Source organism: Scleropages formosus, chromosome 16 (genome assembly GCF_900964775.1).
Source record: "Scleropages formosus chromosome 16, fSclFor1.1, whole genome shotgun sequence".
Taxonomy (NCBI): domain Eukaryota; kingdom Metazoa; phylum Chordata; class Actinopteri; order Osteoglossiformes; family Osteoglossidae; genus Scleropages; species Scleropages formosus.
The window spans coordinates 8,388,185-8,413,507 of record NC_041821.1 but is presented as its reverse complement, the minus strand read 5'-3'; the positions used below and the strand labels follow the sequence as shown (position 1 = coordinate 8,413,507).

Sequence of the window (25,323 nt, the reverse complement as noted above, 5' to 3'; positions counted from 1 at the left end):
TGGCAAAGTGGCTGGGGCCTTTGTCGTACCATCTCAACGTTCGTGGTCACAAACCCACTCTTGGTGTAGCACCCTTGATCAAGGCACTTACCCTCAACTGGTGCAGTAAAACATACCCTGCAAAGTAAATACAGGCAGTCGGTTTTAGACCCGTTAGAACTTCTACCTTTGGATCTGAAAATCATAGGTTTGAATCCCACCTCCTGTTGCAGTACCCTTACTCAAGGTACTTGCCCTCAGTTGATACAGCATAAATTATCCAGGCATATTAATGGGTGATTAATTTTAAGTCAGTTTGAAGAAAAGCATCAGCGAAATGAATAAAGGTAAGTAACTGTAAATTTGTGATAAAGTGACCTGCGGGCTAAGGTATTTGCGGTACGGGGGTGTGACACCAGCTGTTAGCATATTAAAATAATTTTTATCTCCCTTGTGTTGTCCAGCAATAATCAAACATGTTCAAGTACTGTTATTGAATATTGAGTACGCTGCGCAGTGGTTAGAGCTGTCAGTTTGTACACAAAGAAATTATTTTTGAATTCCACATCTTGCTGTAGTACCCTTGGTCAAGGTACTTACCCTGAATTCATACAGTAAAAATGACCATGGAGTACAAGTTGAAGGTTGCTTTGGAGAAAAGAATCAGTTAAACGAAAAACTCATGACTCTATGTCGAAGTTTAGTTTTCAGCTCTTCTGTCACTGTTAAGAGGCGTCTTGTCTCAAAATAAAAAACTAAATAGACGCATATACAGTATATGCAATATGGAATCCAAAGGCTGCCTTGGTAGAGCAATGGCATCTTTAAAATGGTTTTACCTCAAATATGTTTAAGTTAAAGCTTTTGGGTCCTAGCTGCCTAAAACCAATAATCTAACTGGAGGAAGTCCAGTAAAATATACATAATATGAGATCCCCACACCAACTCAAGCAGGAAAAAAATTACCTGTCAAATTAAATCTCCTCCAGAGAGCAGTGTTATGATATAAATAGGTAGATGGGTAATAGGCTGGCTGTCCAAAAAGTCTGGTATTAAAAGTTAAATGTAATGTCAGACTTCAGTGACTGCAAATGGGGCGTTATTGTCGGTGCCAAACGGCTGCAGAAATCACGAACGTGTCGCAGGGAGCGGTTTTATTGCAGAGGAGTCATCCGGCGGTTTGAGAGGGAAAGATGCTTTCGCTGATGGTTGAAGCGGCAGACGGAGGCCGAAATGTGCGGCGCGGACCTTGGCGGATTGTGAGGATCCCGCTCCTCTGAACCGTGCCATGTAAACCGCGGCCAGGTGGTTGCCCTCAAACCTCTCATTAAGCCTCGCAGCACCGTCCGTGTGGCCGGCGGTGCGAGGCGGGTAGACTGCCGACGGGAGCGGCAAAGGGAATTTTACAGCCAAAGGGCTTCTCCGGCCTGGAATCGCTCGCTGCTTCAGACAGCTCCCTTGAGAAGTCACTTGCAGCGGTAGGTTTCCCCAGCTCCATCGCACCGCAGCATTTAGTCTTCATTTTGCTGAAGCAGGTGCTTGCTTTTTTCGTCCCAACACCTCTTTTTTTAAACGTAGTTCCAGGGCTGCAGCCAGCAGGTAGTGCCTTTGGACTGGGAGGTTGCAGGTCTGAATCCCACCTCCTGCTGTAGTACCCTTGACAAAGGTACTTACCCTGAAAAGTACACCTACAATGGTTGGTTGGCCACAAGCCGTTGGCAAGATACCGCAACGAACCAGACCAGCAACCTTTGCTAGGACAACAAATCATGGGTCCTATGCGCTGCACCTTAGTCTTGACAACTCTACTGCTCTTTTTTTGCATTAGACATATCCTCTCAGGTCCTCTAGCTCCACAGCAGAATGGGCCGCCACTCATATTTGGACCCCAGAGGTTTCTTTTTTCTCCCTTTGGTTGTAATTGGGAGTTTTTTTGCTTTCCTCCCCACTGTTGCCAGATGTCTTAATCCTTTGTTATTCGCACTCACACACACCATCTGAAACCACTTGTGTTATATAGGGTTGTGGGGAGCCAGAGCCTCACCCAGGAACATAGGGCACAAGGCTGGAGGGGGGAGGGGACACACCAGGATGGGACACCAGTCCGTCACAAGGCACCCCAAGCGGGACTCGAACCTCAGACCCGCCGGAGAGCAGGACCCGGTCAAACCCACTGCCCCACTGCGCCACCGCACCCCTTTTTGTTATTTATGTATTTTTAATTTCAATAACCTTGTTCTGCGGTCTAACCATGTTCAGCAATGTGCGTCTGAGTCTGGTGAGAAGTGCGCTCTATAAAAATAAATTGAATTGAGCTGATGCAGTAAAAAATGACCTAGCTCTATAAATGGGTAAAACACTGTAAGCCGCTTTGGAGAAAAGCTTCAACTAAATGGTTCATTACAGATGAATATTCTGCTTTCTTGCACATGGTCACATTATCACTTTAAACTATGCTAAATAGCAACGGCGGCTAAAATACGGAAATGTTTTGCAGCACTTGATTAAAGTAATTTTTAGAAGTTTTGTGAATGTTTACAGTTTCGTTAAGTACCTATATGGGAGACCGCTTCTGTACCCAGAGCTCTAAATCATGTGCTCTTTATTTGGTCTTTTGCCCAAACAGACTCATTTGGAGAATTATACTTTAGTGCAGTCATTCAGAATTACTCAAGCGGGCAAACAGGACACGGAGGTAGAGGTGTGAAACTCTAAGCACTTCTGCGTCACACGGAGGCATGTCGTCCGCGGTGGTCGAGTCGCTCTTGTCCCGAGTTTTGACACCTCTGTGACAGCTGCCTGCTTCTTCTTACAAGAGCACATGGAGACAGGAGCTCTGATTTCAATCAGGGTTTATTCTGGAACTCTCTAAGCTGGATGAGGTGTCAAGAAGAAGGGAAATCAGTACAGCAGGGAGAGACTCGAACTCCCGAACTCTGGTCTCTCTCTCTCTCTCTCTGTCTCCATGTTCTCTAGTAGAAGAACCAGTCAGCTGTAACAGCTACTTTTTTTTTTTTTTTTTAACAAATGTTTCTGCAGCCCTGCAATTACATCATGGGGAAAGCCCAAGCATAATTCATAACATGTGACATAATTCAGATTGCGCTGGATGTTATGGCTCAGCAGCAGTTGTTTGGTGGAACAGCGCGAGCTCTCACCTGGGGCACCTCGTTCCCCAAGAAATAAACCATCCAGGCCCAGACGGTGCCTTTGTGCGGTGTCATCCCGGTACCGGTGTTCAAAGGCGGCTTCATTGTTGTGGAAATCAAAGCGCCGGAGCGGGTTTTTGGGGAAGGACAGCGCTGCCTGGCGTTCCGAGGTAAAGCGAGATTAAAGCGGGATAAGCAGGCAGAGTGCTTTGCAATCCCAGTTGAAAGGCAAGGTTTAGTGAAATGAGGTCCCTGGGATTTGTAGATAAGATAAAGATAGAAGCTGCCTGTCAGGCGCCGTTATCGAGCAGATGGCCGCCCGGCGCGCAGCTGGGCGCTCCAATCTCCGGAGAGCTCTGCGACCTGGGGGACCGGAGTGACACCACCGTAAACCAATCGCCTTCCTCTGCGGTCATAGCTGACGAATAAAAGGGCACGCGAGGTTATTATTTCTGTCGTGTTCCGTGTTGTTTGTTCACAACGCCCCCGCACCACCTTTGGTTTATTGACACATCAATCCAAGCTGGTCCATTGGTCATTTCTTCAGCCAAGTACTACTTTAGCTATCCATCTCCTGTCCTACATTGTTTGATTCTGCATGTGAATGTTTGGAACTCCACTAAGATGTCAGTATAGGAAGCCCATAGATTAGGGTGAGAGTTATATGGGAAATGGGACTGGGGTAGCAGAATAAATAGAGCAAAATAAAATTTGCTTGACAAATGTTGCATCGCAATATTTCAATTCTTTTTTTTTGCATGTCCTGGGGGCACATCCTCTGTGGCAGGTTCCCAGCCGGTGCTGGAATTGAAAAATGTTAAACGATGCCATATCCCAACTGAGCCCATCAGGGAGACGACGAATTCAAAGGCACGCATACTAATAGCGGCTGTACATGCAGAGATGTCTGTACTAATTCATCTCTCCATAATGTGTTCCTGCGCTGAGGATGCGTCCCCGAGCAATGCCTAGCAGGTGCAGGTGGCGGAAAAAAGCTTGTTGTCCGACTTAAACGCATGGCCCCTGCTCAGTGAAGCAGCCTGCAGGCCCCCCCCCCCCCCCCCCCCCCCTCAGCTCGGTGTGATGCCACCCGAAGTCTGTTATGGGACAGTGGACATGTTGCATTACTTGCAAGGTTTTTAAATATCAGTTTGAAATAATACATTAATAAACATAATACTTTAATAGCAGGAAGTAATAAAATATGTACCGTTACATAATTCCTCTTCATCATCTTATGCCAGCGGATCATGATGTTTAAATCATTGCCGATATTTGTTTTTCTGCAACACCGCTGCACAGTGTGTGAGAAGTGAGGCTGCGACGTAAAATGATTTTTCCTTTTCTGTTGTCTGTTTTGCAGCCGGAAGGAAGCCCAGAGGTCTCACGAATCAAAGGTAAACATTTGTGACAATTTGTGTGTTTGTGTGTGTGCTTATTTCTAGCATGCATCTATAATCAACTGTATATCTGTAACCATTTCCATAACTGCTTGTCCTGAGCAGGGTTGGGGTGATCTAGAGCCTATCCCAGAAGCTACACCCTGGATGAGTTGCCACACACACACACTCACCCATTCACACACTGTGGGCACTTTAGTGTCACCAATTTGCCTGAACTGCATATCTTTGGACTGTGGGAGGAAACCAGAGCAACAGGAGGAAGCCCATGCTGACATGGGGAGAACATGGGTAGAACATGCAAACTCCACACAGGCTGAATGGGGATCGAACCCATGTTCTTTCACATCACCCAGGCTCTGTGAGACAGCAGAACTCTATGTCTCAATGTATATATCTCTAATATATATGTATCTAATATTTATATAGAAATATTGTTCTGTGCCTTAAAAACTAATAACAACAGTCAAAACTTTTTACTGTTTTTTTTTCTAACAGCATGTGTTCTTCACTGAGTTGTTACACAGGTTTTACACACGGACAGAGAGTCAGATTACGTTTGAAGGGTCAGTGCTATCTCCAGTTATAAATTCATGAGTGGGCAAGCTCACACACGTCTCTTAATTGCGCTGTGCGTCCTATGCCTTTCCATCCTCGCCTTCAACAGCACTGATCGCGGAACGATGCTTCAGTCGCGTGAATCTCAAGATTAGCGATGTGTGTTTGTTTATTTGCACGCAGAAATACACTGACTGCCATGTCAGCTGCGCTGAGCACATAATTTACCAATTATTTCAATCTGGGCCTTGTGACCCCCATGTCTTAAATCATCACATTTTCCGTGGCATCGTGCAATGGTGATTGACAAATGCATTATTATGTATTTAATCTGGGGATGGCGGGGGGGTCTTTAAATAACCGCCAGTCTCTGTCAGGCACACGAGGTGTACAGTCTTTATTACCACGACAACATAACTCAGTACAGGGCGTTGGAGGATGGCAAAATGGCTTTTAGCCTAATAGTGAAATTAAACAGATTTGCTTGCTCAGCTGTGGCCAGTTTGTTTCTGCTGAAGTGCTTGTGACCTTCATATCTTTAGCTTATTATTGCCCTGAACAATTATAACATTCACGGCAAATATGAGTGAAAAATATCAGCGTTTTTTTACTTATAATTAAGTATCTTGGTGTACAGTATGCGTACACAGCCAGTTATATAGAAATGTTACGTCTGAAAATACATGTGCTTATGCTTTCTTAATGAAATCCCTCTCCTCTGCCAGGCGACTTCTGATCAAGGATAAAAAAATATTAAAATATTCTTTTGTCGACGTCAGCATTCCCATTGCATGGAATGTAAATCTTAGAAAGGAATGCATTTGCAGATAGCATGTGCCTCCTCCTGATTTGAAAATCCACACTTTATCTAGATAGCAGGCAAAATTGGTTTTCCTCACTGTCAGAGGATCCTCATGCTGGTGTAAGAACACACACACACTCGCACACACGGGGACACACACATACTGTATATACGTACTATACGCTCATACACAATGCGGGAACTGATGCCGCACATGTCGTGTGACCTTTGCCTGTAATGAACAGCTCTTCCATCTTCCCTCAGTAACCACTGCAGTGATGGTGTTAAATGTGCTGGTGACATTACCCAGTAGCAAAACCCAAAGGCCCCCCTCGCTGAAAGGTGCAGCGAGAAACAGAGCCGCTCTCTTTCCGAAAAATATTCGAATGCAAATGACTGTTTTTGTCTTCTGTCGTGCTGTTTGATTCCCAGCATGACTGGTGTTTTCCAGATTTCGCCTACAATCTGGCACGCATCCATAATTACGCAGCGAGGATCGAGTAGCGCTTCCGTGGGAACTTCGAAGGTCTCCCGCTCCTCGGCTTGTCCGCGGTTTGCTAACGCGCCGACTTTAACCTGGCGGTGATTGTTTCCTTCCGTGAATGAGGGTTTGGTTTCTGCGGGCCCGAAGCGGCGGGGCTGCGTTCACGCGTTCCGATTTCGCCGGCACCCGGTGGTCCGTGACCACCCCCATTCGCTTGAGCAGAAAGCGCTCAGTGGCGCATACGCCAGAAATTGCCGCGGCCGTCCTGCCAACTTCCTGTCAGCTTCCACAAAACCCGGCAATCACACGCGTGCACTTGTTTTCCGCTCAAAATTCTTGGTTCCACTGAGGGATTATGGGTAGCAGGGGTTCTTCAGCTGGAGTGTATTGATCGGTCCAGGCGTCACACAGTGGCGCATTGCTTGAGGGAAGAAAAATGCTGTTTTCATTTTTGGTGAAAAATTAATTAGCTGCTTGGATCGAAATGTGCAATTTCAACGCTTATTTGCTTATTATCAGAAGTGTTCGGATTTAGCATAATAAAATCACACTTTATTGCAGAGTTATGGCAAAAGCCTTAATACAACACCATTGCAAAGCCCTTCCATCTGTTGTGTTCCATTACATTACACACTTTTGTAGAATATTCTCTTTAAATGCTGGATAATTTTGTCCTGGCACTTCCTACACTTGAAGACAATCCTGTCCCCTTACTTATAATCCATGTAGACTTTATTCAAGCTTTAAGGAGTTAGCCCACCTTTATATTGCATGGATTCATTTAGTCGACACTTTTCTCCAGGGCAACTCAGGATATTTAGCTACTTACACTGGTTTACCCGTTTATACAGGTGGGTAAATTTTATTGGAGCAATTTAGGCGAAGTACCTTGCCCAAGGGTATTACATCAGTGGGGGCAGTTTGAAGCTGCAACTTTCAGACCAAAGAGAGCAGTTCTAACCACTGTGCATCTTTCTCATTATCTGAAATATATCATTATCAAAGATTTAAAATATTCCGAGTCTGAGGTCTGGTGTGCAAGGATCCGCTGATGAGACGGGTTGCGATCAATGGATCGGCTGATCGAATTGACTCCGACCGGGCATCTTTTACCACGGTGAGAGACTACGCCTGTGTTCTCATGAGTCAAGGGAGGAAAGATTAAAACAATGTTTAAAGTTCCTGGCCAGAATTTGGCCTCTTTTACTAACAACCCACGGAAGGCGACTTACTGTAGCAAACCGCTTTCTCCTCGTTGTCCTTAGCTCTCAGAGGGACAGACAGTAGAGTCCAGCAGCCTGAGCGAGCGCTGGAGGTTGAAGGCACCAGTCAATCCCATTTAGTTTATGTGTCGAAGGCATAGCAGTAAAATGACAGTCGGTTAAATTGGCTTTTAGCGACGAGTTACGGGCCTGTCATTCACATTGTGCCATGCTCAGCAATGACCCTCTTGTCATTTAGTTGAACATTTTCCAAAACCCGAAATTGGATCATTCAGGTAAATGTCCAGGGACAACCATCTATCACGTCACGCTTTCCTTTCAAGGCTCTACCTCGAAAGACTGCGAGCCGTAACCTGTGACCGGAACGCCGCACGTCTCCGCTCTTTTCCGCCGCGCAACACCGACAGAATACCCCAATTAATTAGTTTCTCTCTGCCATTGAACATACAGTATTTGTGCTGTGAAACTTTTAAACTCCGTGTAAAGCGCTCGCTTCAAGGCTTTCGTCCGCTTAGCCTTTTGTTTGAGCGAGCATGAGAAAATGGTCTGACATTGCGATCAGATCCTACACACTGTGCCTTTGTTCTTTTCTTCTAGTTTAAACTTGGCTCATGTGCTGTGAAAATGAGGGAGGAGAAACTTTTTGAATTTAACAATGTTTAAATTGTTTAAAAAAAAAAAAAGGATTAGTTCGTGACGGCGCATCCAGTGACGGGCACAATCCTTTAGTTCCGTTTTTTTTTTTCTGTTTACCTTAAGTCTAAAAGAAAGTTCTGCGTTCAGAATCGTCTGTGAAATTTCCTATGTGGCAAAAAAGTAACAGCACCTTCAGCGTTGACTTTTATTTCAGTTTATATTCACGTCTGTATTTTTCCGACCGTCTTTTTGACTTACGCACGAAGCTCGAAGGCTACACGTCTACTAAAACTTCCGTCGCGGTGCATTAACTTCCGTGCCGCGAGGAAGGAGTTTCGTTCATAAAGCAAAAATAATATTACTTAGGTCTGAATTAAATCTGATTATTTTGTGTAAGGAAACCATTTCAGTCTCGAGTTTTGGAACAGCAGCAGGCCATTCATCGTGTTTCTACAATGAACGAGGTGGAAGATGGCTGAGATTGCAACCTCAGCCCTTGAAACCAGGCGATGCACATTATCCTGGGCATACGCTTCTCGAAGGACAAACAGTGCAAGACGGAGCCCGCTGTGGTTCATACCTATCCTTTTCGCTGACACTCGCTGACACTCGCCGGCACTCGCTGACACTCACCGCTCTCCCGGGGGCTCCTGCCGCTGACCCTACCCACTGACAGCTGTTCACGTGTTGCAGAGTTGTGGATGGGCACTCGCCGGTGACAAAGCAGCGAGCTCCAAACCTCACGTGGACAGGATTTATAGATTTCCCACGCGCCCTCGGAAATACTCTTTTCCGCTTCCAGAAAGACTTTATTTGCATTTGCAGAATGTTCACGCATAAGCAGGGCCACATGGATGTCCACATGTATAATTCAGATTTTCTTTGATATTAAAGAAGACAGGGACACATGGGTTAAAATTCAAATGTAAACAGTACAACAAAACGAAAAAAGCCGGTGGGTGTATTTTGTACTGCTCTGTCAAGGATAGGATCTATAACATTGAGGTCCAGGGACAGCGGTTGCCAAGAGAAAATACCAGTCGATTTACCAGCCCACCAATTATTCAATGGATTGTACCAAAATCAGAGACCCTCATATATAAAATAATAATAATAATTAATAGACAAGGCAAAGGCTGTACTTATCGTACCGTGACAACCATGAATTATTGTTACCAGTTTCAGTCTTAAGGCAGTTTAACAAAAAACACAGGTAAAACAGAAAGCTGAGTTTTATATGAGCACAAGTTCAGACTTAATGAGCAGTATCTTAGATTCCTTGTAGCACATTATTAGTGTTTGTGCAACGTGAGACCAGTTGTGAACTCGGAGCGCTTGCATCTTTGTAATATCTAGGTAATGATGCACTTTTGCTCTCAGCTGTTTGCAGAATCCTCAGCAGGTTCCGCAGGTTCACAGCTAACCATTCGTAATGCATCCCTTTCATGACCTGTCGTTTTGTGAGGTCAGTGTAAAGTACTCCAATATTTTCTGTAATGTTTCCCGAGAGCCATTAATGAATGCTCGTTCAACTATGTAGACTTGTGGCGGGCAGCTTCAGAGTGTTAACAATCCAAAGCTTGTCCCGCTGCCATGCTGCGTTAACAGCGAGCCTCGAAAATTATTGGCACCCTCGATGAAGATGAGCAAAAAGAAAATAATAAACAGTGCAGATGCACAGCTCTTATCACCGAAACGTCAGGAAAACCTCAGGTGCACTTCTTTCAAAGTAAATGTTCATACATGAGAACACATTTGGTGGGATCTTGGATAGTTACTTCATGCGGAACCCTTCCAGATCCTTGATGTCTTCACATTTATGCTAACAGATTGTCCTCTTCAGTTCATACCACAGGTCTTGTGCAATGAAATCTGGATATGGTGATGGCCATTGCATGGCTGCACACATCTTCTGGGGTGTGTATATGTATACTTTCAACCAGTCAACCCCGGACGCAGGGCTTAAGGGGGAGGAGAAACACCCGAGAGGGGACGACAATCCGTTGCAAGGCACTCTGAGCAGGGCTCGAACCCCAGACCCGCCACACAGCAGGCACCTGCCAAACCCGCCATGCCAACACACCCCCACGTTCCACCGTTCAGGCATGTGAAAAGTGGACCTTCCTGATAAATAAATGGCCTACAGATACTGGATCTTCCAGAAAAATAAATATATAAATGCCTAAAAAGCACAATTGCTCGACGCAAGGGGAATGCACTGTAGGCATTTTGGATGAGCTCACAATTAGCGGAGCATGGCTAGCCTGATAAACAGGACTCGCGCGGTGTGGCGCTATGAGGGATGCATTTCAATTTGAGGGAGTCAATGAGGCTCTGTTGTTTCAGCCGCTAATCTGATTGTGGAGTATTCAAATGAGGGCTTCCTCCGAACGCCAACTCCTGCGCTCGAGACCCGCAGAGTCCGCGCTGGCGATATTTTAGCCCGCGAGTTACTTTCGTAGCATCCGCAAAAATACCGTCTTCTCACTTTTGTCCCTTCCCCTAACAACAGGTAAAAATAATGCTCCTGTCAGGATGCACACTTGTGTTGTCTCTGCAGAACTGAGCAGTTGTGCACGGTTATTTTTAGTCGGAGCTAACTTTAAAGGAAAAAAAAAAGAAAGTTTTTCACGGTTGACTCAGATCGGGATTTTTGAGGATGCAAATGCATGCATGGATGAGTGCACTCGCACACACACGGTCGCCGGGGCCCGTTCTTCCGGACCATGATAATTCGCAGTAGGTGGAGCCGAGGGCTACCTGCTGCTCTTTCTCACTGTCTTTCCCTCCCGGAGATCGTTGTGCTTTAGCTGTGGAAAATGGCGCGCAGGTCAAGTCTTGCGGGTGAGGCATTTCTGGTTGCAGAACAACCACCGACACAGAAGTGCTCTTTAAATATAAATTGCATGGGAACAAACAGTGGAAAGTTAAAATTATGGAAATATTCCATGTACAAGAAAACAGAGAATGTTGGAGATTAAGTTATTTGGACTAAGAGGCAGACCCATTATTTACCGTATGTTTTGCCAACACCAAATGTTAACTTTCTCAGCCAGTACCTTGATATGGAAATTGCTGCGACCGCTATCTGTTTGCGTGCACAGTTCGGAATGCACACCGCATTTTACTGCAGGTATCCAAACAAACTTGTCAAAACCTATATCTGTGATAATATTTGAGTACGGCCGGTGTTTCTCCGTCCTCGGAATATGTGTTTCCAGTGTGCAGCAGAAAATTGGTAGTGTACAGAAATTGCTGGGAAAAAAAAAAAACTTACCGTGTTTTCGATATTTCGCCTAGATGTGCACTAACGGTCAAAAGTTTGAGTACACCCGGCTCAATGACTTGTTAATGGTGTAATGGTAAGGACCCTTGCCTACCATTCTCCACCCTCGTCTCTCATTAGGATGGTGACTAGATGCAGCACATAGGTTGTTGTGGAAGTCCAGACACGTCCACACAGCCATGCCCATGTCCTCCACCATTTTTTCTCCCCTTGTCACTCTCCTCTGATCACATGCGCTCAGTGTCATATTACTGTGCTGCTGTCACTTATTCACATTTACATTTATTCATTTAGCAGGTCCATTTCTCCAAAGCGAGGTTAATCTCAGAAAAAAATGCTAAGTCAGGACAACAGAAGGAGAGATTTGGATGCAGGCACACAATTCTTGAATATGGTCAATTTTTCTGATACCACCACATGAACCAGTATAAATTACACAAGTTGATGCACATAGTGTTTTTTTAATTATTAAACAGGTAACACAGCACGCATTTACTAAGTGCACAAGAGATCAAGGAGAAGTGAATTTAAAAGAGACGTGTTTTGAGACCCTTCTTGAAGACTGAGAGAGATTCAGCAGCTGTGAGTGACAGAGGGAGTTCATTCTGTAACATTGGAACCAAAACCGAAGACTCAGCGTGGTCCTTCCTTTTACACCATTACACTTGACAGTAATTGAACGGGACAAGCTGGACAGAAGAACGAAAGCAGAGCAACACGCAAGTGTCCTACATCTCTGGGAACCGCTGCAGAAGACGAGGGACGACACGTTGGCTCAGTTCCTGACTAAACTTAAGATCATGAAAAAAACTGGCTTCCAGCAAGTGTACTCATCCTTTTTACCGGTTCTGTACCGCGGAGGGGTTGCGTGCAGGCCACTGAGACTCAAAATGGGCTTGGGCGTGGCCTGCAGGAACATCATTCAAAGTACACAGGAAGGACTCTGCAGACTTTGTATGAATTATTGAAAGTCTGGCAAAGTGACAGCCAGTCAAGAAAATATAACGGTTATTTCGTGACCTTGCTTCTCTGAAGGAGGGATACTGCTAAAGTGAGGACCAAGATAGAGATTTTTTATGGCTTCTGTGTGTAGAGGTATTTAATTTTTTTTCTTCAAGGCAAGAGATGCAGCGACGAGATATTACTCCAATATTTTATTTTCGCTCTTGTGGATATTACATTGTTTCAAGTGCTGCGCATAGATGTTATGTCATTTGTTTAAAAAAATGGATGCTGACTACTAATGTAGTCAATGTTTTAAGGTCGCAATTATGTATGGCGAGTTCTTCTTCAGAGATAAATGCTTATTGGGCTGCACGAGTGTGCCAAAAGGTTGTAATTTCTCAACCAGAGAAATATTGAATTAAATTCACAAAAGTCGTTTGCCCTTGTGCCTCTTTTAATGTGCTGGAGTTGCACATACAGCTGTTTCATGATGGAGTGTTTTTATCCTGAATGTCCTGAAATGTCGCTTTGTTTAACATCACAGCTACGAAAAAAGTTAAAGCCCAGGCTGATTTTGTAACTGTGTGTAGATGCAGAGCTCGAAGTAAACAATGAGCCACATTTCAATCGAACGCATCTTTTTCCATTCCTTTGTTAAACCAGGAAAAAGGTAGAATAATGGTGTAAAAAATGTAGTAAAATCTTTACAAGAAGGTAATTATTTGCAATCCCTGGTTAGGCTACGAAAGGAATGATAATAATAAATAATGCATAGAATAAATGTAAAATGAGTATAAGACAAATAAGACAAAAATGACATGATACTGTATTTAAAAACAAAAAGGGCAATTCAGAAAGGATGTTTTGAAAACAATACCGGTGGAGGGAATTTACCGTGTAAATTCTTAACGCGGAGTTGGGCGTCTGTGAATTTTGCGTAGTCGTCAAAACAAAACGAGCAGTAATTAATGATATCAGTAATTCTGCTGTCTTTGCTAAATGGACTGCTGAGTATGTACATCTGTGTTAGATTTTATGAAATGACACTATCGATGTGCTTTTGCTTCTTCTCTCATAAGGTTTCTTGACAGTCTTGGCCTTGCAGTTGTAAAAGCGGAGTGTCTCTTTTTTGAGCTGATCTTTCACGCGACACCTTCCGCTGGTCCCCTTTCAGGTTTCTTCTCCCACAATGGATTCCGGGGACCCTGTGAACACAAGTACTGCGGCCTCGGTCGGCACTGCGTGGTGGACAGGGAGACGGGTCGCGGAGAATGCGTGTGCGTGGAGCGTTGCAGGCCCCACTACAAGCCCGTGTGCGGCTCGGACGGCGCCCTCTACCAGAACCACTGTGAGCTCCACCGAGCCGCTTGCCTGAAGAAACTGCGCATCACCATCGTGCACGGGGAGGACTGTTTCTACAGAGGTAAGTCTCGGACTGGAGAGCGGTGTTCGCGTGTGCGTGCGTGCGTGTGTACGTGACCGAGGGAAAGCAGGTTCGGGTTCCGTCGGATCGCCCTCGCGCCGTATCAAAAAATAAAGCCGGCGTTCATTCAACAGAAGACTGATCAACAGTCCCATCTCCATCACACATCTCATCATGATGATGTCCAGGTGTGCAGAAGGAGTGCGGATGAACCACAGGTATGAGACAACCGAGTAGTGAAGGCAACTTGGGCTCATTGTAATTCTCATTGCGCTGGATTTCATGCCGCCGTGCTGCTTGTTTGATGAGCTCTGTGTGAAATTAAATATTTACCTGCAAACAGTAATTTGGCCACATTAACATAACTTCCGCGGCGGGATGTGGATTCAATATTTCGGTGAAGTAATACGTATAGAGAAATGGTCTGGGGCGATGCTGTAGTTTTGTGGCATCCGTATCACTGCTGTGTTTCTTTTGAAGCTGCATTCTGATGGCGGACATGCATACCGCGCCCTTAAGAATACCGCACTGTGTTTACATAAATACTTCTGAAGTCCTGGATACTTTTTAAGACCACTGTCAATTTGGAGAATCCTGCGCGTTCTCTCAGCAGGATCCCTTCACAGGAAACCTCGTAGCCGCGAGCGGTGATGTGGGAGCTGTAGATGGTTGTTAGAAATGAGTAACTCTAAGCTACTGATGTGTCATCAGAGCAGATCCAGTCTCCAGATTGTTTCTGAGTGTACGAACACTTCAGCAAAACAAGAATTCTTCAGATGTATATCCTCTTTTTTTGTTGGTGTGCTCTCAGTAGGATCAATATAGGAGGGGAAAAAACCACGCAGACGCACACATCCCCATTCTGATCGACAAAGGCCTCCATTTGATAATTTCCTATTTGTTAAGCTATGAGTTTAAAGCTGTGAAGTGGGATCAATAGACATCTTTGGGGACAAAGACTTTTGCAGGCAAAAGGGCTGTTGAGTAGAATTTCTGATTTTTTTTTTATTGTAGAAAAAATTTGATCTATGATATGTTGTACTCTCATCGCCGTTGTGGTAGTTCGAGATTATCTTCGTCGGGAACAATATTATAGTCGTAAAATTTTATCACATGCATCAATTGCTTTATTTACGGAAGACAGTGTTCTCCTTATCAATCATCAGTTAATTATAATACTTACAAGTAATACTGCTGGACCTTACATCCAACTTGCCAGTTGCTTTTTGCAGACAATAAATAATTCATCACATTTGACAAATAAGAAAGAATTATAAATATACTATTTGTCATATACATCTGGAGCTTCATAGATCTCCCTATCAAGATATCTAAGAAAATATTTATTATTCTTACTCTTGGTTGTTATTCCCAGTTTTGCAGGAAAAAAAAATAATTCACTCATCTATGAGTCTGTCTATCTACAGATGTTTGTTCACTTGTAGTTACACCTCAGGCTTGTGCCCTGAAGGACTCGAAATGTGCGCTTGCGTTTTCCGCCGACGTCCTTATTCATAACGGCGCAATGAGAACTGATAAAAGTTTGCTGATGGAAGGTTCTCATTAAGGCTCCGAAACAGCATGTCAATTTCCCCTGCCATTTTGTGTCTGATTAAACATTGGGTGTTGCTGAAATTAAACCGTATACAATAGCTTGTTCAGTCCAAGGTGGAGGTGACGTGTATTAGACAGCATTCTCTGAGGCAATCGATAGACATAACAACAGAAAATTAACTGTCAAATTCTGGAATACTAAACAGGTACTTTCTATGCAATCGGCATATCGGCACATCGCTACATCAGCTCATTGGTCCTTTTAGTCTCCCTGGTTGTCTTGATTTCCACATCGCTGCAGTGTTTTGTACATGAAACCAGTGCCGTTCATGTCTACTTACTCGATGTGCTTCCCGAGGGACTGAGGGCATTTTTTTCCATTACTCTCCGTATTACTCTTAAACATAACACTAAACATCCGAGCCCCTGGCCTAGGGTTTTTAAGGCATTAATAATGCTGGTAGAGGCTGCTTTTCAGGATCTTCTCAAAGGCGTTGACTTGCACAAAGGGAAAATCTGACGGGTCCGACATCATTGCGCAATGTAAAACAGAGATCGTGTGGATTATGCAACATAATATGCAGATTACATCATTACGGGAACACGCATCATTTGCATGAGACTGCTCTCGTCCTTCACCTGCAGCGTTGTTTATTCCCATTAGCATGCTTTACAGAGTGCCAAAGGACAGATTATTTCTGCCCCGTTCGCATAGATCATCTTGATTAATTCTTTCACGCTGTAACCAGTAGGGAAGAAAGCTCCTCTTGGAGAAAACGACAGCCTTGGGCCTGTAATTATTATAATGGCGCCGGAGCGGAGAGGTCCTAAAACTGAAGTAATGTGGATAGTGCGGCTGTGGATCGAGAGCCCAGCAGCACTTCACGGACACCCCCCGACGAAAAAAGGCTCGTGATTGCTCGGAGCCATTAGGAGACCCGCCGCTAAGACTTTCAAGGGCTTAAAGTGTGAGGATGAGGAGATGCAGCCGGTGACAGTGGAATTACAAGGAACGTCGGGATGATGTTTGAACTGACTGTCGCGAGCAGCCACTGAAGTGCCGAAAAAAGACATGCAGAACGGACTCCTCTGGGCTGTTGGAGCAGTAGAAACCCCGAGACCGAGCTCTCCTCATGCTTCGCTGTGCACGGCACCCTCAGCTCTGAACCCACGCTTGTCCCTTATCTTTACTGTCCTCTGGTCCTTCATGGTAGCATAATAAGGACTTGTCAGGAAGGTTTTTTTTTTTTTTTTTTGCATCGCATGAAAAGGAAATTGTACAGCTGATACAGATATTAACGGCGAGTTGGGGAAGAAACAGACGATCTGCGCTTTGACAGAGAATTAATTCATCACATATGTTGGGAAAACTAGGTTTGTCGCTAAAGGCCTCTGCAGAAATCTGTCGAGTATCTCCTCATCGCTCCTGCTTTAGCAGACAGTTGTGGAAGACTGCTGCCATCCTTATTCGGGGAGAGAGCGGGCGAGCGAGGGAGAGAGAGAGAGAGAGAACACCCTCCGGAAAGACAGTCAAGCAATCACACTTCACCATCAGTTATAGATTGAAAGAAAATACGTTTCACCTTTTGGTGCGTGGCCCCAGAAATGAGAAATAGATGCCGCGTTGTTGTGTGAATATTACGTTGAAGGCTGACTGTATTAAAGTGGCAACATGCTGCATAATACGTGTTGACTCACTCTGTGTAATGAGATTTAACTACCTGAGTCCTTCAGCTTAGCCACATGCTCCTTCTCACCATGGGAGGGCATTATTTATTCTTCGTTCTGGGTCATTATCGCAATACTGTACAGGATTGTTGATGTAGGTTGTTCAAGAGTGTGTAATTAATTACACAGCACTTTGTGTTTTGGAGGAATGCATTCTGGAGCAATTTTGTCCTTTTTTTCATGGGCATCATAAGAAGGTTTATAAGAAAGTACATTTATTGTATTTTCTTTTGGTATTGTTTGACTTCATGCCTTATGCTGGCATTGGAGACCGTTCCCCGGTAACATGCTGTCCGTGTATTCCATTTTATTTAAGGAAAAATGCAAAAAAAAGCAAACATTTCTTCTGTGCAGCATCCTCCTCATGCAGACCACAGCCTTGCATCCATGACTTGCGGAGTTAAAGTGAAGAACAGCTGAAGAACACGCGGACTCTAAGAGCTTGTGAAGAGTATTTTCACGCTTCTTTAAATGAGTCAACAGACTATTTTAATTTCGCCATATCCGATATTTTCGTATCAGAATTAGTTCCAGTGTAATTTCCGAGGAAGCACGGAAAGATGTGACCAAACTCCAGCTTACTAAAGAAGACACACACCTGTAATTTTTTTAGATCCTTTTAGTTGTTTTTTTGTGTTCTAGCACTATGAATTCAGCCCATGGAGACATTCCTATAAACGTGTTAATTTACCTTTAGTCACAGTTACTGTTTCATATCTGCTCCTGCCTTTATTCCTGGGACAGAGTGCAATTGAGATTGAGCTAAGAAAGAGCATCACGTCATCCTAAGCCCTTTAGGTCTACTGTATTATATTAACCTTTTCCATAGCAGGGGATCAGGCGTGTTAAATAAGCTCTTCTGTGCCCTGTCAGCCGTTTCCCCCATATGGGCCCCGTGGCGGTCACACTCGCCCCGATGTGTGCATTAATAACTGAATAAGCTCTCTGTGCCATTTCCAATTTGTAACACTGTGCTGCGAGAGTCGCTGTTCTACCCTGTGCGACTCTTTCGGCAAAGTGGAGGAGAATAAATTATCTGCGTGTATGTGTGTGTTTTCGGATGTGTGTGTTAACAGGACCACGTGGAAACAGATTAACACAAGATCTGTCGTCAGCGCACCTCTGCTTGATGCTTCCCCCCTTCCCCTGCATATTTATAGAAACGTTATGAAATATTAAACATTAATTACATTCCCCAGGGTTTAACCAACGCTGGGGGAACGTGTCTCTTCAGGGTGTAATTTAATTCAGGTTCCAGTCAGTCCCACCTACAGTCCGCCGAGGAACTCGGATGAGGGTTTGTGCTCAGGAATGAGCACAAGTAACCATGTGTTTAATAAGCTGCTCCGAGATGTTTTTGTGCAAAACATCAGATTCTCTTACATTTCAGGCTGCAATTCACTATAATAAACCCATGGGGACCTTGAAATGAAAACAGCGTTTACCTCTCTCTTAGTCCAAGAGGCTGCAATGAACTCATACTGTAATTATTCTTTAAATTTTTTCCAGTTATTTTTCTTTCAAAGAACGCTATTTTACATGTGGTAGCACAGTGGCACAGTGGCTAGCGCTGACGTCTCACGCAGTCCGAGTTTGGACATGGGTTCAAATCCAGCTCGCTCCATGTGCAGTTTGCATGTTCCACTCTGTTCTTGTGGGTCCATGGGGTTCCCACCTCATATCCTGTGCTTCCTTGGCAGATTCTGGGCCACCATGGCCCTGCAATATGGAAATAATAAATGGTCATTGATAATGGATGGTTTGATAAATGGACTTTTAACATGTAAAGCCTAATTCAAAACTTACACAGCCAAGTAGGGCAAGAAATATATAGCAAATCGTGAAACTTTCTGAAATAACCACCAGTCTTATTCCATCAGCATAACAACGGGGTAATAACAATAACTCAGTTAGTAATAAAAGTGATGCTCTTGTTGTACTGCAACCCTCAGGATTTGCTTTTAAATGTGTGAATGTTGCGTGTGCAGCCAGTGACCCCTCGGTCAGTGTGTGTTTTTGCTCAAAGTGTGTTGCAGGTTCTGCACTGAGTGAGCACATCTTGAGTGGCATGGCATGGAGTGCAGACTGGCTGGCACACTTTTACTCCTTTGCCCTCTTCCACCTGCTTCCCTCAATGCGACTCTTCACTCATCTGTTCGTGGTGGCCAAAACCCGCCAGGCAAATCCTTGTAGCGAGCCAGCCTTCGTAGAAGAGCTGGCACTTGAGTGATCTACCAAGTGCAAGGCTTGAAGAAATTTAAATAAATAAAAAAATAATAACTTTGATAGGACGTTGGACCTCTGAGGACAAAAGGCGACTGCCAGGAACCAGATATGAAAAGGAATGACTGAATTACATACGACGCAACACAGACAGAGTCTAATTTTGCTGTACTTGCTCTACTTCAATTTTTTTTTTGCAATGTAGTTGGGGAGCAATTATACGTCCAGCCGTGGAAGGTGTGAAAAGTATCAGGAACAGGTATGCTCAGGTTCTCAAGGATTCATTGTTAAGCCAGTGCAAAAATTAAATGTACATAATTTTAACTTTATTGCACAAGAATTTGATATTTTCTTCATAGACACTGAATATTCACAGAAATGGCAAGACATGACTGTTGCAAAGACAAAAGTAACTGATACCTGCATCTATAGCACACGCAGTAGCTCGGTATTCTTGTTTGAAGAAAAGAACAAAACTGAGGCTCAAGTTATTCCAGAAACATGCCACTGATGCCTGCCTGCAAACCCCCTAAAGTGGGAAATCAGACATCTCAATTCTAAAAAAGTGGTGAGAAGCTCATCTGCTATGTTTAGACTCATCACCTGAGTTGTATCTTCCATAAAAGATTAATATGTCTGAAATTTCCTCGGGCAGAATATGCCTACTGTAAATGGACAGATTTCTTTTGGTGAATTTTCTGTAGAGGTGATGAGGTGAGTGAAGCATGATCCCAAACCATCTGCCCTTAAGAAAAAAAGCATTTCTTTATTAAAGAAAGCACACAAAGATGAACTTGTTCTACTGCTGGTCAACTTGCAGCCTGTATAGTTGAATTTAGCTCTACCTTCCCTGGACTTTGAGGTTTTCATAATGAAAACACATATTTGGCATAGGTCATTCATCAACGGAATATTCAAGGTTAATTTCGATAGCTTTAAAATGTAAATCCACTTTTGGTTCTAATGAATCAAAATAATGAGTTGAATTAGTTTGAATTTGGTAGCTGAGAATATTAAGTTAATTAACTGTCATGTCACTTAACTCTGAGGATATTGCTTCATGTTCTAGCCTTTGTGCCACAATGTCTGTTCATAAATCTGTTTTTTAGCAGCATTAACACTCTTTTATTACTTTTTCAGACTTATTACATAGTCAGCAGTATCTAGTAGAAATAGAGAGTTAATGAATGTCAAATGCTCTGCTGGACATTAACACCATTAGAATACTGGTATTTCTGTTGCAGATCTGTTATTATAGCCCCTTACGGTTAAACTACTTCAAAATTACGTACTACCTTCAAGTCCGTTACCTGGCTCATAGCTGATTATTTCCAAGTGGGTGATTATTCTAAATTCAATTTCCCATCCTAGTGTAATTTTAAATTATTTCACAGCTGAGCTTTCACTTGTTTCCAAAGTGGCTTGCAATTTTGAATATTTATATACAGCTGGATCTTATTTCCAGTAGCTAATCAGTGCCTTCCATAGGTTTAAACTTTTAGGTTGTATTTCCATGACTTCATCCCCGGTGTTACTTCCTGGCCCCGTTTACATGATGGCGTGGTGTACACCCCGTTGATGGGTGTGTACACAGTTCTCTGGTCGTTTTAAATTGACTTTAAAACCAAATTCACCATAGACCTGCATGTAAATGGGGTGACATGCTGGCACAGCAAGTAGTGCTGCTGTCTCACCCCACCTGAGTGGTGTGAGAGGACATGGGTTTGATCCCTGCTTGGTCTGCGTGGATTTTACATGTTTTTCCTGTGGCTGTATGGGTTTCCTTGACAGTCCAAAGACATGTTGTTCAGGTTCCCCCATAGTGTGTGAGTCTCAGAGAGAGTGTGTTCCGCTGATGTATGGATGAGTGACCCAGTGTAAGTAGTCTCTCTAGCAGTGTAAGTCACTGTGGTGAATAAGGTGTGTGGTTGATCGCACAACATAGAGTTCACTGGAAGTTGCTTTGGAGAAAATTGTCTGCTAAATTAATAAATGAAGAGACTTCAATATACTAAAAGCTTACTTGTTAATCTGTATAGCAAACTACAGCAACACTAAAGAACTTAGTGTATTCTACACAAAAAAAAGAGTTTGCCAGTGTTTTGCTGACATTACTCTGTTCCACAAAGCATAGCGTTTGCATATTTGCTTAATTTTGTATATATTATTGTTCATAACATCTGCGGTGCATAATATTTAATGTAGAGCACATTTTCATGGACGCTACCTGTTAAAATCTGAATAAATCTCTGCAGCTGCCTACTTTAAAGGCTTAATTGTCCCTCAGAAGTGTGATGTTTTTGTATTGCCTCTTGATAATCTGTGCAAATTGGAATTTCACCATGTAAGGATCCCTGTTAACTCCACATGATCAAAGTCATTGACATCTGCTTGGTGTGCTTCAGCGCCCATTTGTCTGAGATAAAGGCCGACATCTTAAAGGGAGGAAGACTCGTTGTCATGAATCAAGATACAGAACTGACAAAATGCTTGCTTTTTCCTATCAATTCAGAAACGTGAAAGCGCATATTAAATTGTTTAATTGCCAGAAGAAATCAGCTCTCGAATATGGAATTTCCATGTATTTTAAAAGACTGAACTTCAGCGATTCATTTCATCGTTCATAAAGCAGGTGCAGTGTACAGCATGTAGAGTTTGGGATGTAGGCAATGAGTGTGCAGAAATAATGTCGGCATTTCAATTTGTGTTCATTCGCAGCCATGTTAGTGGAGAAGATTGGCTGTATTGAGAATTTTCTTCCGACTTTTGTTACAGAATTGTTCATTTATTTAAAAAATAAATAAAAAGTATACAGAAGGGGGGGCCATCCACTGAGGCCGGTTGCAGAAGGGAGACCGTACAGTATAGAGAAGTTGTGGGAAGCCGGTTCCTCACCTGACAATGCCGACACAACAGCGGAGGTAATATTCTGTACTGTGATTTCCTCTAACTGCAATTTTTTTTCTGGTCTTTAATCAAAATTTAATATTAGAGAAATAGCACCAGTGGGCAGGAAAAAAACTCTTTTTTTTTTTCCTTATTTCATTTATGTAACCCAAAAAGCTGTCCACCACAAACTGGCACTGTGTGAAAAAGTAATTGCCACCTTTAGCTGCAATGACTGCAGCCAAACCCTTCCAATAACTCAACATCGATGTGAACAGTCCTTTACATCGATGTGAACAATTGTTAGCCCATTCTTCCTTCCAAAACTGCTGTATTTCAGCAACACTGGTAGATTTTTTGAGCACAAATTGATCCTTATTGTTAGGTTTAGGGTTACGGTTCAGCCTCTCCAAAACATTACTGTTGCCTCTTTTCACCCATTCAGATGTAGACTTGTTTTTGCGTTTTGGGTCATTGTTGTACTGTGTCAACCAGTTATGCTTCAGCTTCAGCTCTCAGGCAGATGAATGGGCATTCTCCATAAGAGTTTACTGATATAACGTGTAAGCTAGCATGGTGGCACAGCCAGTAGTGCTACTGTTTAATAGTACCTTGGTGGTGTGACGGGATGGGTTTGATTCCTGTGTGTGGAATTTGTATTTTCTCCCCATTTCTGTGTGGGTTTCCTCCCAGTGCTCCTGCTTCTTCTTCTTCTTCCAAAGACATGTGGTTCAGGTTCACCTGCAGTGTGGGAGTGTTAGAGAGAGTGTCTTCCATGGATGAGTGACCCATTATAAGTAGTGTAAGTCACTTTGGTGAATGAGGTGTGTGGGCTGATGACACTATATAGAGTTCAGTAGAAGTTTCTTTGGAGAAAAGTGTCTGCTAAATAAATAAATGTGAGTCATGGTTCCTTCAGTAAGGGCAAGTTGTGCAGGACCTGAGACAGCAGAGCAACCCCACACCATTGCACTAACACCATCATCTTTGACTGTTGCTATGATGCTCTCATTGTGGAATTCCGTGTTTGCTTTTTGTAAGACCTAACACGACTCTTGTTGTCCAAAGTGTTCCATTTTTGACTCATCTGTCCAAAAGGCTTGGTGATAATCATTGTGCTTCTTGGCAAATGATCAAGAGACATTTGTTTGCTTCTTAGTTAGCAGTGGTTTCCACCTTGCTGCTGTCCCACAAAGCTCATTTCTGCAGATTGCCTTTCTGATTATGCGGTTATCAACACTGACCTTATCTAAGGCAAAGGAAGCCACCAGTTCTGTGGAATTTTTTTCGGATCATTGGTGGCTTCTATTATATGCTGTGCCCTTGGAGAAATTTTGGCAGGCTGGCCACTCCTAGGAAGATTCACTACTCTTCCAAGTGTGCTCCATTTGGGCGCTAAGGCTGCCACTGTGGTTCGGTGGAGTGCCAGAGCCTTAGAAATGGCTTTGTAACCCTTTCCGGACTGAGACATATCAACAGCTTTATTTTGTTCTCTTGGGAAATTTCCTTTGTTCATGGCATAATGTAGGTGTTGAACCTTTGTGCTGGCAATTTGACTCATAATGATAAGGGTCAAAAAAAGTGAAGTTCATCTTAAGCAGGGCTGGCTGTGATCAATCCGCTCCATATTCAGCCATTTGACTCTCATTATAACTTTAATTAGGTTGATTTAACTGGGGGCAACTACTGTTTCACTCACTGCCAGTTGGTGTTGGTTTGTTTGTCCATTAAATAAATGAAGTCAGTGACCAAAAAAGTGTCATTTGTTTATTCAGGTACCTTTTATCTAATAGTAGGTTTTGATTTAAGACCTGAAAACATTTGGTGTCAGAAATCTGCAATAATAGAGGCAATCAGGAAGAGAGCAGATGCTTTTTCATGGCACTGCGAGCTACGACTGACTCGAGTTTTAAATACGAGGAGACACTCCTAGTCTTTAGGTGGAGAACAAAGGCTGCCTCGATTATTTAGCGTCAAGGAAGGCGTTTTCCTCAACTGCTGCTGCACCGTTGCCTCTCGCCAAGCGTCTCGAGCTCAACGAGGGGAGCTGGGCTCAGCCAGCGCTTGGCAGGCGAGACAGCCTGGGAGAGCCAATTCTGGGCTGGCAGGCATCCTCCCTGTGCCCAGCAGACGCCATTGTCTCCGTCCAGCTCCAGACACAGCATGCTGTCAGATGTCTCCTAAAGAAATTCCCTGTGTGGCTCTTTCAGTCCAAAAGCAGAAGGATCCCCCAAAACAACTCTGTGGCGAAAACATCAAATTATGAACGCCTGGGTCTCCCAAATGAGAACTACATATAGTCGACGAAGTGTAGATTTCCCTACAGTAAACCATTTAGAGATTCCGGAATTAGTCTTGCACTCCGGTTTTGTCATTGTCACAGAAATTTAAGTGCTGACAGCACAATAGGATAAATCCCCAAATGTCATTTGCCGTATTGTGCATTTCATGTTTTCATGCTCAATCCTAAGTAGTTTTACAAGAAAGTATTGTGCTCAGACTGGAAAGACTGAAACGTGGCACAAGTGAATAATCATAAACCAAAAAGTGGCGGAAATCTTTTACGAATTAATTATTCAGCTGTTGCCCCTTCATAATTCATCACATTTGACACCAAAGTCTCCAAAGTGTTGGTGTAGTGAAAGTACTGTGAAGTACAACCTGTATATTGTGTAACATGGCTTAATGGTCATTATTCATATATTAATATGCTTTATGTTTTTTTTTTTTTCTCTTTTTTTTTTTTGGAAAAGTGAATAGCACAGTCAATACGGAAGAATATTTAGATTTTTGTGAGTTACAATGTTAGGTTTGTAACCCAAGCTACTTACAGTTCAGCCTTTTGTAGAGGCCGGTTTGTTCGGGTCCTGCGGTGGCCGGCTCCGGAACTGCTTTCTCGACCGGGGTTTGAGCCCAGCTCTGAGTGTAGAGTGTGCGTTTCTGCCTCTGTTTGTATCCCACAGATATGGGTGGAACTATTGCCAAACCACCTTCGTTCTCCCCTTGCCTGGAAAACCACGCAAGGGGTCGCCAAGGGTCACATTCGA

General features: G+C 43.5%; 1 protein-coding gene across 1 annotated transcript in view; it reads left to right on the top strand.

Moving 5' to 3' along the window:
• Nucleotides 1-25,323, top strand: part of LOC108924569 (follistatin-related protein 5-like) — a 95,887-nt gene that overhangs the window by 17,353 nt on the left and 53,211 nt on the right. Inside the window, exons 3-4 of the mRNA XM_018736056.2 lie at nt 4,492-4,525; nt 13,637-13,885. Coding sequence (XP_018591572.1) covers nt 4,492-4,525; nt 13,637-13,885 — 283 coding nt within the window. The remainder of the gene's footprint in view (nt 1-4,491; nt 4,526-13,636; nt 13,886-25,323) is intronic.